Here is a 16,149-nt window from a genome sequence, read left to right as displayed (position 1 = left end):
CTGTATGCTGTTCAAATATTATTTTTAATTTGTACTATGATGTGTAAAAAAAGTCAGGAAACAAAGTAAATGGACCCAGAATCAACTCCTTTTTTTAGAACTTTTTAGGCAACTAGGACTGGTTAGAATCTCTAAGATACCTCTTGATGATACTAATCATGGCAAATTCCAAGTATATATGCAGACCAGAGACACTTGGAAAAGCCTACTTGTCAGAACCGAAAGATCTGCAAATGTGCCAGGATTTCTCTGGTGTGCAGTGATATCAACAAATGCGGGCATGCCCTCTTCGGAGCATACATCATTGTTATCTCTGTAATTATGGCTCGCTGGGTCCTCAGAGAATTAGGTCCTCAGGACTGAATTAGAATTAAATCTTGTCTTGGAAAGTGCTTGGTGGTCAGGTTGCTTTCACTCCTTCACTCGTGATAAGAACACCAGTTATGGTTGAAGGCTTCATTGGAGTTGAGGTTATTAGACTTGAGAGGAGCATTTTCTCTCTGTTTTCTTTTATCCCCCTCTAAGAATCCTGACTCAGTGCAGCTCCTAAATGGAACAGTGCTTTGGGGACCTATGAAGAAGGCAGTCTGCAGGAATTGTTAATTATTTCTAAAAATAACTCCAGGAGACAGGCTAATGGTAATGACTGGGTTCTGGCACTTTATGGTTATAGCAACCACTTTTATATATTTTGATTTCCTCCCCTAATGCTTGATTATCTCTATGTGGGCATTACGACGGTGTGTCATTGAAAGCATTAAAAATTTAATTAATTACTTGACAGTTATATCTCGTGGAAACTACAATAGTGGTAATCTTACATTTTTAATTTTTGGTTCAAACAAAACTAACTAATCACAGAACAACCACAAAAATCTTCAAACTGAAAATTATGCACAATAAAATATAGCTACCAATTACAGATTTTAGTGTTTCATATTCTATAGCAACAAACTACCAAGTCTAAAAAAATGTCAACTAAAGCATTCTGAATTTCCTGATTCCCTACTATATATTCTTTTAGAAGATTTTAAGCTTTGTCACTGAGATGTGGCTGAAATTACAAATTTTTTAAAAATGTATGTAGACAAGGCAAATGTTTAATTATAGACCATAGTAGTTCAATATATTGAATGTGTGAGTGTTTGCTTTTTATTGTTGGATGGTGTAAAATTTTATTAGCTTTCTATAATAATCATTGCTTAGGCTGGTATATGTTGATTTCCTTGCTCTATTACCATTAGTTCTTTACATGGATCTGGGATTGTATCTAAGAAGAAGATTAGAGTTTACCATGTAGTTAATCTAAAAATGAATAGATTTTTTAAAATTAATTTTAATGGTCTTTTGACATTCTAGAGCAATGAATCTAACCCAGTTTTTGAATCTCAGCATAAAAAGGACAAAGGAAAAATTCTACATAATGTTCTAGTATGGCCTTCTCTGTCATTTCAGGTAAGACCAGAAATCCAGGTTCCTGATGAGCTGGATGAAGATGAAGATGAGGAGGGAGATGAAAAGGATGTGGATCTTTCAGTGCCTGGCTCGTGCTATCTCAACCTGTTGTCACTCACTGCTCCTCTGGTTTTACCAGGTGACTCCTATTTGGTGTCAGGAAAGCTAGAATTTTTCAGTGATTTTTGCTTCATTGTGCTCTTTTGTGATGTGTACATATTATAGCTTACTTTAATCCTAAATGCTTATGTACTATCTGTGTTCTATAGGGAGTGCTGGAGGTGGGATGGTGTTCAAAACACTGAAAAATGTTAGACTCGAATAAAATTGAACTGGAAAACTAGTTTAAACAGCTATTTTCACTGAAACATTTAAATTCATTGCAAAAGCTAAATTTATTCAAAAGACAAATTTGCTGTGGAGCTTTAAGGCACTGATTCAAATGGTTCTTTAGCTTATTGTATAAGTTAAGTGAAAAGATCATTAGAATCTTCAAATTTACTGGGTAGTTTTATTATTATAAATTTTTTTTATAATTACTCCAAAGCTGGTACCAATAACTGAGAGCTATACATTAACATTTTAAAAACTGGATTAAATTGTATGATCATTCAGTTTTTGATATAAAGTTACAGGACCTTGACATTAAAACAAAATTGTTCTCATTCTATCTAATCATTCTAATTTAGTATTAGCCAACATTTTCTCAAGCATATATCTATTACCTTGTTCTGTCCCAATTCTGCCTTGAATGTTCATGGATGTAAAAATTTAATCTCTGAAAGTTTAGTTCAGTCAATGCAAGAAATATCTTTATCTTCTCAATCATAATCTCACTAGTCTGTAATGTTGGAAGTTTTTATTCTTGGCTTCATCGCACATGGAGATCCCTGAGGAATTCAGCCAAATTATACACTAGTGTTTATTGCTAGACAAAGCTCTTGTCCCAAATCCTTGTCTGCTTTCACTAGAGAAAACTGAACAGTGCAATGTAGAGTTGACCTTTTCTTTTCTCCTCATGTGCAGAACAAGGTTTGTTCCCTGTTTCTTTCTTCTGTTCATCCCCACTTCCTACCTTAAGGCTCTTCACAGTCTAGGACCTCCCTTGCAGTTAATAGTGAGTCCAAGAAAGGAGAAAGCCTTTAGTTATCCAAAGTCCTCCTGTACCCCAAATAACCTTAGAGTTAGAAGTCCTCTTGGGCTTTTTTAATGACTTTGTTCCCTCTTACATGGATTCCTCACCCCAGTCTTGTGGTATCAGAAGAAAGGGGAAGATGTTTGTTGCCGAGATGTGTTGTTGTTTCTGTTCACCCGGTATTAGCAGTATCGAGGTGACCATTAACTGGCTCTTCTGCGTTGTTTGTACTTGATGGTTGCTGGCGTCTTTCCTTGAGAAAGAAGGGGAGGATTTGAGATCAACAATTGTGTCTATTTGAGAAAAATTCAATAATTAAAGTCAGATGAGTGATCTAGTGGCTGGCTGTCTCTGGCAAACCGTGTCACCACGAGCAAAGTTCTTCATTTTTCTGTTCCTCGCTTTCCCTCTGTTACTGGAGAACTCAGAAAAAGAACCAGGGAAAAAAGCACCAGCCTTAGCAATGTATATCCTAAAAGGTACAGGGCGGATGACATGTATTAGATCTCTAGGTTCAACAGGTAGAAAACTAGATTGCACCGAGTGTAAGAAAATCCTAGCCCTTTTCTCCTCTTAGTTCCTATCAAGTAAACATAGAAGAAGCTGCAAAGTAAATCCAGTAATTTGCGTTATTTTAAATAGGGATGTTACTGGTATTGATTTAAATTTTTTTTGAATTTTAAAATAATTTTAGACTTACAAGAAGTTGCAAAAATAGTTCAGAGAGTTCCCATGTACTTTCACCCAGTGCTCCCGTTGATAACATCTCATATAACCTTAGTTCATTATTAAAACAAGGAAATTCATATTGGTACAATACTACTAACTAAACTATAGACCTAATGGGATTTCACCAGTTTATTTTTCCGTACAGTATGTAAGCTTTGAGGATTAGCTCTTTTTTTTTTCACTTAGTATCGTGTCTGAGATTCATCCAAATAGTTGCCTGTATCAATTCTATGTTCTTTTTTTATTGCTGCCTAGTATTACATTATAAAATATATCGCAATGTTTTTTTTATTCACTCATCTGTTGAAGGACATTTGGTTTGTTTTAAAAATTTGTATCTGATACTATGTGTCCTACACATTTTCAACTCTTTTCTAATCCTCACCTGGTCATCTGAAAAGAAGAGACTAGGGCAAGGCTCAAAGACAATGGAAAAAATTCCTAGTGGCTAGCTTAGTGGCTGGGGGAAGATGGCACCGTACATATCAGTTGCATTCATGCTATTTTACCTTCATATAAACTCTCAGGGCTGGAATTATTTGAGAATCCTTAATTCTCTAAAGAGCTTGACAAGTAGACAAATTTTCATTCCTGGGTTAGTCTGTGTGCAGATGTGTACTTATTTCTTGACATGTAGCAGCTTTTACCAGAACAGAATCCCTTCTGAGAAAGCATGAAATTCTGTCCTCACAGACAGTTAATTCTTAGGTACATTCTGGAAAGTTTGTACTCCCACTCTGCCCAGAGCAGTCATACATGTGCATGTGCAAACTGGAATTGGGTTATATGATCTGCAGTTGGATATTATTCACATTTTTCATTTAGACGATGTATTGATCAGGGTCTTCACAGGAAATTCAGAGGGAGTAATTGAGAGTTTAATAAAGGGACAGCTTAAAGATGTGTTTCAAGGTTAAAGGAAATTCATAAACAATGTTGATTCATCTCAGAATGGTTAATGTCCCTAAGCCTAAAGAGGTAAGGGGAGGTAGCAGTTAGAAGAATAAGAGAGAGTATCTGTGTCATAAATAGGGCTGCCTAAGGGGAGCCAGGACCTTCAAAAGAGGGGTGCAGGCAACCTGGAACAGTTTTGCAGGAGGGTTTCTGGGGAGTATATGCCTTGACCTCTGTTTTTACCCTTTGATCTCCTACGAGTGTCTTCCGTTGGATGAAACCAACCAAAAGCCAGAGGATAAAGGAAACTGGTGATGCAGTTGTGAAAGGTTATTCTTCCAGGCCACAGAGTAGGGTTGAGAGGATGAATCTGGAGGGACAAGAAGAAAACATCCTACGCGGATGTTCTCTGGGCTTTGAATGGATAAGCTTGGTTACACCCAGGAAGGTTCTGTATGGGAATGACTGAACTAGGCCCATAATAGATGTTCCAGTGAGCACTTGCTGCCTTTAATTTAATCATAGTAATTTAAAGAAGACTTTCAGATCTTTTCTGAATGAAATTCCCGTTTAGGTAGGTGGACTCTTGCTTTTTGTTCCTATAATAAGAGGCACATGTAGTGGTTTCCTTTTTGGTTTTCCATATGATTTGTTTAGCTCTAATTTTTTGTTGTTTTTGTTTCTGCATTGGGCAACCTCTAGTGGATCTTAGGAAAATAACACTTGAATGTAAACCTATAGTATTAAATCAAGTGTTTTGTTTGGATATCGTATTGGTTTCTGATCCTGCATTACTGTATTACCTTATAGTAAGTAAAGATATCAAATCAAAGATCTTGGGCTTAATTAGAAGGAGCACAATCAAAGAAATAATGGATTAATTTTTTTTTAAAACTGTACTGATACTACTACAGGATGATGGATAGTCATGAAAGGCCTCTCTGAAAATACCTAAATGACAAGAAGGAGCCAGGCATGTGGAAATTGGGGATGAGTGTGTTCCAGGTGGAAGGAAGAGCAAGTGCGACGGCCTTGACTTAGATGTGAACTTTGAGTCTGAGTGGGGAAAAAGGCCATATGGAAGCGTGCCTTTAATATAGCTAGAAAGGAAGGCGGGTGGTAGAGATGAGGCCAGAGGGAGAGGCAGGGGCTAGATCACAGAAAGCCTTGATCATTGTTGGAAGTTCTGATGTTACTCTATGTACAATGAAAAAACACTGGAAGATGTTAGGGAAGGGAGTAACGTAAAATTCTGGCATCTGGGAAGAGGATGATTTGTACAGAGCAGTCATGAGGAGATGAAACCAAGAAACTAGTTTTTAAATTCATCCAGTTGAGGAAGAGAGAAGATGATGACTGAACAAGTAGCAGTGAAAATGGAGAGAAATGGGTGTATTTGAGATATATTTTTGAAAGTAGATCTAAAAGGACTTGCTAATGGATTACATGTAAGAAGTGTGAGAAAGAGAAGAATTGAGAATGACTAAGTTCTTAAGCTTGAGTAACTGGGTGCTGTGATCTGACTTGGGGAAGAGTAAGAAAGGGATGGGAATCAAGAGTTCTTTTCTCACTTTGTGAAATTTGGCCTGAAATATAGCTAAGTTGTTGTGTATATGTGTATATATGAGTTAGGAATGAATGTTTCTATTCTAGCATACTGTATTTACTCTACTTTTGATCTCCTTTTATCTCTTTCAGCTTTGGAAGAATTTTTTACATCTCTTGTGAAGCAAGAAATGGTGAATATGCCCCGTGGCGTGTATCACTCTGCATTAAAAGGAGGTGCCCGCGTAGACCAAGGAAAGACTGTAGCAGGAATCCCCAATTTTATGTTAAAAATGTATGAAACAAACAAGCAACCAGGTTTGAAACCTGGCCTTGCAGGTAAGCACACTACATGGTATCAAGGTACAGGTTTTTAATGTAATAATTTAACTTCTACTTCAAGTAGGATGTGATAGGGCATGGCAAGGCATTGCTGCTGCTGCTGCTAACATCTAAACACACAGCTGGATAGATGAAAAAATAAATCTCATTTTAAAGCCATCAAAGAAATATAGAAGCAAAGACATAGGTGAGATAAAACAAAGAACAGACTAAAACTACAGAATGGGGAGACCATTTTAGATTGTTCTCCATGGATCCCCCCACCTTCCTATGGGGAATATTCACTGATTCTGGCTGTGGGCTAAGATTGGTGATTGACCCAGGAAGGGGCCTCTTGGAGGACAGAGAAACCGGTGAAGCTTTTAGTGGTTTCATGGGACTAGAGTAATGTGATGATTAATTTTATGTGTCATCTTGATTGGGCTAAGCAATGCTCTGATAACCGGGAAACATTATTTCTGAGTCTGTGAGTGTGTTTCCGGAAGAGGTTAGCATTTGAATCAGTAGACTGAGTAAAACAGATCCACCCTGAGCAATGTGGGTGGGCAACATTCGATCGATTGAAGGCCTGAATGGAACAAAAAGGTAGAGGAAGGGTGAATTGGCTCTCTTTGCTTGAGCTGTGAGATCCACCTACTGATGCCTTTGGCCTTTGGCGCCCCTGGTTCTCAGGCTTTCTGACTCAGGCTGAATCACACCACTGGCTTTCCTGATTCTCCAGTTTGCAGAGAACAGATTGTGAGGTTTCTCAGCCTCAATAATCTTAAGAGCCAATTTCCCTAATAAATCTCCTCTTGCTTATCTGTATATCTATATCCTGTTGGTTCTGTTTCTCTGAAGAGTTTGACTAATACAGGTGACAAGCTGGAGGTTTTCCTCATAATATACTTAATGAATTTTGAGTTTGCATTGAAAGTTAAAGAACTAGGCTGATGCTTCTGAGAGGCCATGAAATCTCCAGTCTTGTGGTGCTTAGGAAACAAAGACTGGTTAGGAGAATGGGCCTGAAAACAAAGCGCACAAATAGTGAATGAATACTGACAATCTACAGCTCTTACTAATTCTGGCCTCAGCTAGAGACTGAAATTCAGGCTTGACTGTAACAAGAGGTACAGGAGGCAAAGAAACCAAAAGAGATCTTGAGATATATGTGGTAACCTGGGTGACAAAACTGGGGACTTGAGGGCCTTCAAACACACAGCCTGTTTCTCCCTTAAAATATTTGTCAAATTTTGAAGCTTTATGGGATGGGAAGTTAAAAGCTAAGCTGAAAACCTCCAAGGACAGATCTGAATTTTCTATAATCTTTCTGTATTGTGGAGTCAAAGACCGACTAGACTGTCAGTTGAAAATCTTGATGAGGCTGCCCTAGGAACAGGGTTGAAACAGAGGTGGACTAAGATTTATCAAAGCTATAATTCAGCCTAACTCAGTTAAATCCCTGAATAAATTGAGATGATCAGTCCTTCACTCGCTCTGCCTAACAGAGGAGAAACTCCTCTCTGATAAAAAAAAACCCCATCATTTAGAATTTCTGTGGTTCTTTCAAGCACTGTCAAGTATACAGTGAAAAAGTGCTAGAAAAAAGTCAAAATGGAAATTAGAAAATATTTTGAACTAAATGATAAAGAAAATATGTCAAAATACAACTTGTGGAATGTATCTAAAACAGTGTTAGTGGGAAATTTATACCCTTAGTACATATATTGAAAAAAGAAATAAGGAAAAGAATAATAATTTAAACTTCCATTTCAAGGAACTTAGAAAAAAATAATAAATTAGCTTAAAGAAATGATAAAGGATGGAATAATAACAAGAAAAATAAAAATCAGTACAATAAAAAACATAAAATAAAGAAAATCAGCAAAGCCAAAAGTTAATTTTTTGGAAAGTTTAACAAAATTGATAATGCCATGGTAAGTCTGAACAAAAAAAATAGAGAAATATAGATTACCTATATTAGGAACAGCAAAGGAGACACCACTTCAGACCCTACAGTGTTCAAAAAATTAAAGAATATTATGAAGAACTTTTAGCCAATTTTCACAGTTTAGATGAGATGTCAAAATATAAAACTCTGCAAAACTGACAGGAGGAATAGACTATATGAACACTTTGATTTGCATTAAAGAAATTGAATCTGTAATAGCCTTCCCACACAGAATACCCTAGGTGTAGATGGCTTCCTTGGTGAATTCTTCAAAAAAATTGAGGGAGAAATAATAATGGTCTCTATAAACTCTAACAGAAAATTATAAAAAAAAAAAAAGGAACACTCTTGATAAGATCAGCATAATCTTGTACCAAGTACAAGAAGGGAATATAACAAATCAGTGTCTTCCATGAACATAGTTGCGAAAATCCCCCCAAAATGTTAGAAAATTGAATTTGGCAGTACATACAAGGGGTTAATTTAATATTTGAAAATCAATATAATTTATTAGATTAATAGAATAAGGCAGTACAATCTTTAGATGACCTCAGTAGATACAATAGATAGAGAAATAGCCTTTGAAAACCTTAGCTCCTATTCATGATACAAAAAAAGACTCTCTCATTAAGCTATGACTAGAAGGGAACTTCTTTTATTCTGATAAAGAACATCTACAATGCAATCTCTGTACTTAATACTGAAATAATGAAACTTCTACTCCTTGAGATTGGGAAAAAGATGTGGATGCTTGTTATCACCAGTATTATTCAGTATCATGATGGAGGCCATAACTAGGCCGTAACTAGCCAAGAAAAAGAAATAACAGTCATAAGGATTAAAAAGGAAGAAGTAAAATAGTCATTATTTGCCGTTGTTGTGATTGTGTATGTAGAAAACTCAAAACTACAGACTAATTAGGATTAAAAAATGAATTCAGCAAAGTTACTGCATACATACAGAGGTCAACATATAAAAATCAATTATATATTTTTACATACCATAACAAAAAATGAAATTTAAAAATTATACCATTTATAGTAGCACCAAAAAGCATCAAGTACCAAGAATAAATTTAGCAAGCAGTATGTAAAACCCTTATACTGTAAGTTATAAAATATTATGGAGAAAAATTAAAGAAATGGTACTAAATGGATTGATTTACAATATTTATGGACTAGAAGACTCCATGTTGTAAAAATATCAATTCTTTTCAAGTTAACATATAGATTCAACCCAATCCCAGTCAATATCCCAGTAGGTTTTGGAAATTGACAAGCTGATTGTAAAATTTATGAGGAAATGCAGAAGACCAAGAATAGCTAAGGTCATCTTGAAGAATAAAAACAAAGTAGGAGGATACACATTACCAAATTCAAGACCCTGTTATTAAGTCATCATAATTGACAGTATGGTATTGGTGCAAGGATAGACAAACTGACCAATGGAAGAATGTGGGGTGTCCAGAAACAGACCCACACATACAAGGTCACCAGATTTGTTATACAAGTGCCACTGCAGTGTTGTGGAGAAAAGGGATGAACTTTTCAACAAATGATCCTATAATTAAAAGTTCTAGTTTTTAAAAATAACAAATTCTATTAAAATTAGGAACATGTGCTAATCAAAATACACCATTGAGAGTGAAAAGGCAAGCCACAGAATGAGAGAAGGTATTTATAATACGTATATCTGATAAAGGACTCGTATCTAGAATATATAAAGAATTTTTATAAATCAATAAGGAAAAGGCACTCATTGAAAAACAGGAAAAAGAACTTTCCCTTCAAAAAGAGAGTATTCAAATGTCCAATGAACGTATGAATAGATGATCAACTTCATTAGACATCTAAGAAATGCAAATTAAAACCACAGTAAAATACCATGACATACTTAACAGAATGGCTAAAATGAAAAAAAGATGGGTAATATGAAATACTGATAAATATGTGGAGCAACTAAAGCTGCTGCTGGGAATGTAAGTTAGTACAACCAGTTTGGAAAACTGGTACTGAACAAATTTATACCCAGTTACCTAGCTATTACCCAAGCAGCATAAACAGCATTGAGTAGCCCTAAACTTGGAAGCTATCTAAACACCTGTTGACAGTAAACTGGATAAATAAATAATGGTGTAGTCACATGATGGAGTACTATTCAGTAATGACAATGCATATACTACAACTGCCAGTAACAATATGAATGATTCTTAACGATTATGTTGAGTGAAAGAAGCCAGATATAGAAGCGTATATACAGCCTAATTCTAGTTACCTAAATTACCAAAGAAGGCAAAAGGGTTGCTACAAGATTGTTACCTTTGGGGTGGAGGTAGGTGTGACTGGAATTAGACATGAGAGGACTTTGGGATATTAATAATGTTTTGTTTTGATCTGTGTACTGATTACATGTGTTCATTCAGTTTATGAAAATTCATTGAGCTGGATGCTTATGATATGTGTACTTTTCCTTATATCATACTTCAGGAAGAGATATTTTAAAACGTAATCATCTCTGTTTTAAGTTATCTTAGTCCTTGAATATGTCTTCTCATTGGCTCAAAATTACTCAGTTTCCAAGACTGCCCTAACTCATAGTCTAGCATTTGGCTGCCTGCTTTTGCTTTTCAAATGCCACTGGGGGCCAGCTGATGCTGTAAATTCAACTTAGTTGACTAGAATAGGAAGGACTGGGAGAAGAATTAGAGACGGAAGAGGGAGGAAAAGAGGGAGATTGAATGTATGTGAGTTCAGGTATGAGGGAAAACTTGTCCACTTGTGGGTATAAACTAAAGGAACCCCTGTTATCAGGAGTTCACGAAGACTGACTTGTGCAAGCATTTCTCTGTAATTGAGATTTAGTTTTAAAAAAGAGTTTAGAGTCTCTAGAAGTAACAGTTCACAAAATTTAAAATGATTAAATTTACAATTCACATCTTATTTATTTACAAATGAGTAAGGCTTATAAATAAGTGATAGTTTCAATCTGGTAACTTCTTGTATCTTTTCTATTTTTTGCTTTCCTGACACCAACAGTTAAAAATCATAATTTGCATAGCAAATTCTTTTAATTTCTAAATATCTCTATCCAGATTGATTGAATTTGGATTACTGAGAACTTAATTAATGAAGTTTTCCCATAAACAATGGTTTTATAAGTTTCTTCTTTTTTTAAAGGTGGTATGTTATTTTGCTATGATATTTCAACGTATCAGAGTAAAGATGGCAAACCATTGAATCGACTGATGGCCAGTAGAGGGCGAAGTTTCAAGCAGACCTCGCTGGCTCTAGTGCATGAGGTGGGTGCCTTCTCATACTTTGTAACAGGTTCTTCTTGCTTGTATATGTTTTGGGGATTCCCTCCTTCACTTTGGGCCCATGAAATTTAGTGTATGTTTGGAAATTATTTTTCTCTTAATCATAATTAATGTAAGTTGCCTTAAAAGACAAGAAAAATAGTTGACCCAACTGGATACTAAAATATTTTGATGTGTTTCTCAAAAAAACTGGCATGCTTCCCCTACTGCCTAGCCTTTTAGGGAGTAGTATCTAGGATTTTGGTTTATTTCATCAGTGTTTAACTGCCATTGTTCAGAATAAATAGCAATTTATTATTTAAAGAAATATTCTTTCCTATTTCTTAATTCTACTCCTTTGAAAGTAGGTAGGGCACCAATGTGTATATTTTGTGAATTTGGGAATCAACAGTAAATAAGAGTGTTTAGGGAAAAAAAACCTTTGGTTTTAGAGTTTATTTTACTTTGCTTTTAGGGCACCCTTTTAAAGTAAAATTATGTGATACCATTAGATGATTTGCATGAAATCTGATCATTGCGGATCATAGCAATACTAGAGGATGGGGGAGCTGGAAAGTATTTGGGAAATTTGTGTTTTTGTTGTTGTTTTTAAAAATTTTATGACAGTTATTCATAAAATGTATACAATTTAAATAGTGTATAAAAATTAAAATATTTGAATAACAAAACACAGCAAAGAGGTTTATTTTGTAAAATTTAGATATAATAAGTTATCTACCAGTTATAGATGAAAATGTACAAATTATAAAAATTGTAAAGGATATGAGTTAAAAGTAATTAATGCTTTTACAGTATGTTTGCTTTAAATCTTATTTTGATGCATAATTTGTAAATGTTGGTATCGCTAATTTGGTTGGATTATATTCTGTATCATACCATTTGCCACCAGTTAGCATAGCCAGTTTTTAAAGACCAATTTTTATCATATGTGACCCACAGTCCTTTCATATATTTAATTAGAATTGAAACTATGTAAATATTTTGTTCAGCACCTTTTTTGTCTAGTACAGTGTTTTTATTTAACTAAGGAGGGGGAAAAAGATCTGGGAAGAGCTGTGTTTCTCTAGGAAGAAGAGAGGTTTAATTTCAGAAAAGCGAGGAAAACATAGGTAATTTTGTTTTCCCTAGCATCTTATTAGATGGTTTCAAGAAGAGAGAGATTTGGTACCTTTTTGTGTGTTTTTAAGCTGTGCACTTAGATGGATAACCAAAGTGTTAAGTATTAATGGAAGTCTGATTTCAAAAGTCACCATCAGACTAGAAGTAGGAAAAAGTGCTAATGGGGATTGCAGAAGACACCAAGGAAATTCAGCAAATGGTATCAGAACTTAGGAGGTGTGCCTTAGATATGAACAGAGAAAATATGTGGGTTAAGATACTTGCTGCTTGTATTGTAGTATGCCTAGAAAATTTCAAAGTTGAGAAGAGATCATTATTTTAGAAGTCAATTGGAAAACATATTGTACAGAATTCTGCCAATCTATGATAGGATTTTAGTTTGGATTCATCTTCTCACTGTAGTTCATTTTAAAAGAGGCAAAAATAGAGAATGAGTTGTGCAGTTTCTCAGACTGACAAATAATAAGAATTTTAAGAGCTAGTTAATAAGGGTTACAATAATAATAGCTAATAACCAACTTAGGCACTTTAAAAGTTTCTGTGTGTGTATTAAGTCATTTAATCTCCATATTAACACTGTGAGGTTGGTACTGTTAATGTGCTTGACACACATAAGTAGAGGAGCCTGGAAACTGAACCCAGGCAGTATGAAACTCCACTGTCCCTGAACTACCTTGTACCATCCCAGCTTAAGCAGAGACATTAAAAAGAATACCTTCGGATTTTTCCAAGATAAGTCTAGTATTTCCTAACTCTTCTCCATGCTTCTAGTCTTTCTTTTATTGCAGTCCATTTGGTATTTTTCCAGCTGAACTTTCCTCAGACTCTGCTTTGATTCCCATTACTGCCTTATTCTGAGTCTTTTTATTTTAAAAAGCCTGTCATGAGAGTTTCAATTTGTTTGTTAATTTACCCATTGATGGACCTTTGGATTGTTTCCAGTTTTTCCAGATTATAACTAAGCTGCTGTAAACATTATCATGCAGGTGTATGTATGGACATCTGTTTCCCTTTTCTACTGAGTAAATAAATACTTAGGAGTGAGATCATTGGGTCATATGCTAAGTGAATATAGGAAAGTACTGAACTCTTTTTCTCGTGACTGCCCCATTTTGGATGCCTACCAGCCATGTAAAGGAGTTCTAATTGTTCTGCCTCCTCACTACTGCTTGATACGGTCAGTTTTTTAAATTTAGCCATAATGGTTAGTGGTTTCCCTTTTGTGGTTTTTAATTTGTGTGTGTTCTTTTTAAGACTACTGATATTGAGCATCTTTTCATGTATTTATTTGCCGTTTATGTATTTTCTTCCGTGAAGTGTCCTGCTCTTTTGCCCATTTTTAAACCTGGTTTTTGTTTTCAAAAGAGTTCTTCATATGTTCTGGATATAAATTTTTTATTAGAGATATGTTTTGCAAATATTTTCACTTAATCCATAACCTGTCTTTTCATTTGCTTAGTGATGTCTTTTGAAGAGCAGATCTTAGTTTTGAAGAATTCCAATTTTCAAGTTTTCCTTTTTATGGTTCTTGCTTTTTGTCTTACCCAAGGATTTTCTGTTTTCTTTTTTTCTCCCATATTCTCCCTTTTTTAATTAAAAAAAAGGTATAATTTATATACCATAAAATCCACTCATTTAATGTGTTCAGTTCAGTGGTTTTAGTATATTCACAGAGTTGTGTAACCATCACCACAATCAATTTTAGAATATTTTCATCACACCCCAAAGAAACTCTGTACCCATTAGCAGTCACTCTCTATTCTCCTCACTCTCCAGCCTTCAGCAACCATGAATCCACTTTCTGTCTCAACAGATTTGCCTATTTTGTACACTTCATATAAATGGAATCATGCAATATGTGGGGTATTTTTGCCTGGCTTTTTTATGTAGTATAATGTTTTCAAGATTTATATACACTATAGTATGTGTCAGTGGTTCATTCCTTTTTACAGCCGAATAATATTCCATTATATGAATATATATCATGTATAGTTTATCAATTAATCACTTGGTGGAATGCCTAAGTTTTCTTGTAGAAGTTTTATAGTTTAAGGTTTACATTTTAGCCCACGATTGTTTGAGTTAATTTTTTATAAGGTGTGAATTATATTTGTTGAATATACCATCCTTTCTTCACCCAGGCAACTTTGTCAAAAAATTATTTGTCCATGTATGTATAGGTCTATTTCTGTACCTAATTTTGTTCCATTGATTTCAGTGTGTAGACATTAATCAAAACCACAAAGTTTAATAATTGTTTCTTTATAGTAAGTCTTGAAATCGAGTAATATGAGTCCCCCAATTTTGTTTTAAATTTAGCTGTCTTAAGCCCTTTGCTTTTCCATATAAATTTTAAATCAACTTTGAGAAACTACAAAAAAGCCTGCTGTAATTTTGGTTAGAAATGTATTGAATCTGTAGATAAATTTGGGAGAGAACTGATGTCTTCATAATATTGAGGTTTTCAACCCATATACAAAATGTATCTTTCCATTATTTTAGGTCAATGTTTTATCATTTTATTTTTACAAATTTTGCACATATTTTGTTAAATTTAACAAGTATTGCATATCCCTAAGTATTTTGATGCTAGTGGAATTAGACAATTTTTTTGGTTTGTCTTAATTTCCAACTGCTCATTACTAGACTGTAACATATAAACTGATACTTTTTTTTTATAGCCTTACTAAACCCTCTTATATGTTCTTACAGCTTTTTTGTAGGGTCTTTTTGTTTTTCATTGTAATGTTGTCTATGAATAGAGATTGTCTTAATTTTTTTTTTCTGATATGTATGCCTTTTATTTCTTTTTCTTGCCTGCTTGTGCTGTCTAGGGCCCTTTGGTATGGTTTTGAATAGGAGTGGTGAGAACAAATATTTCTTGTTCACAGTCTTGGGGGAAAGCATTCTGTGTTTTAACATTGAATATGATATATTTAGTTTATTTTAGTATAGAGATTTTGTAGATATCCTTTATTAGGTTGATGAAGCTTCCTTTTATTCCTAAATTGCTAATGGTTTTTATCACAAATAGATATTGAATTTTGTCACATGGGTTTTTTTTCCTACATTTATTGAAATGATTATATACTTTTTCAGTTTGTTGATATGATAAATTATTTTGTTTGATTTTCTAATGTGAACCAAATCTGCGTTTCTAGGGTAAACTCCACTTGACTATAATGTAGTATCCTGTTTATATATTGCTGAATTTGATTTGCTAATAACATTTTGTTAAGGATTTTTGCGTCTGTGCATCTATGAGGGATACTGTTCTGTAGTTTCCTTATAAAATCTTTGTCTGATATGCTATCCTTATAAATAGTTTTCCCTTAAATGGTTGGTAGAATTTTCCAGTGAAACCTCTGGACTTGGAGTTTTCTTTAGGAATGTTTATGACTATAAATTTGATTTATTTAGTCTATGAGACTGCTTACTCATCCATCCATCCATCCCTACTAATCCTGAAGTGGGGATTTGGGTGGCACAGCATATATGACAGTTAGTGACTAGCTCCTTTTTTAAAGTGTAAACTTCATAAAATCATGGAGTTTGTTTTGGTCATGTGTAGCTCCAGTGCTCAGTATTCCTGGCACCTAGTAGATGCTTTATAAATGTTTGCTAAATTAACGACTTTAATCCTTTTGAAACTTGGATGTGTCTTATACTTTATATGTGCATTTA

The 16,149-nt window shown here is 34.6% G+C and overlaps 1 protein-coding gene across 5 annotated transcripts in view; it reads left to right on the top strand.

Annotated features, from left to right (window-relative positions):
- Positions 1-16,149, top strand: part of FOCAD (focadhesin) — a 235,946-nt gene that overhangs the window by 147,589 nt on the left and 72,208 nt on the right. For all 5 annotated transcript variants that reach the window (XM_006208259.4, XM_072959321.1, XM_072959322.1 and 2 more), the window contains 3 exons: positions 1,456-1,594; positions 5,912-6,097; positions 11,207-11,328. In XM_006208259.4, the coding sequence (XP_006208321.2) occupies positions 1,456-1,594; positions 5,912-6,097; positions 11,207-11,328 (447 nt within the window). The remainder of the gene's footprint in view (positions 1-1,455; positions 1,595-5,911; positions 6,098-11,206; positions 11,329-16,149) is intronic.

The sequence above is a fragment of the Vicugna pacos genome, chromosome 4 (genome assembly GCF_048564905.1).
Source record: "Vicugna pacos chromosome 4, VicPac4, whole genome shotgun sequence".
NCBI classification, from domain to species: Eukaryota; Metazoa; Chordata; class Mammalia; order Artiodactyla; family Camelidae; genus Vicugna; species Vicugna pacos.
Note: the sequence above shows the minus strand (reverse complement) of the source record. Positions and strands in the feature narration are given on the sequence as shown.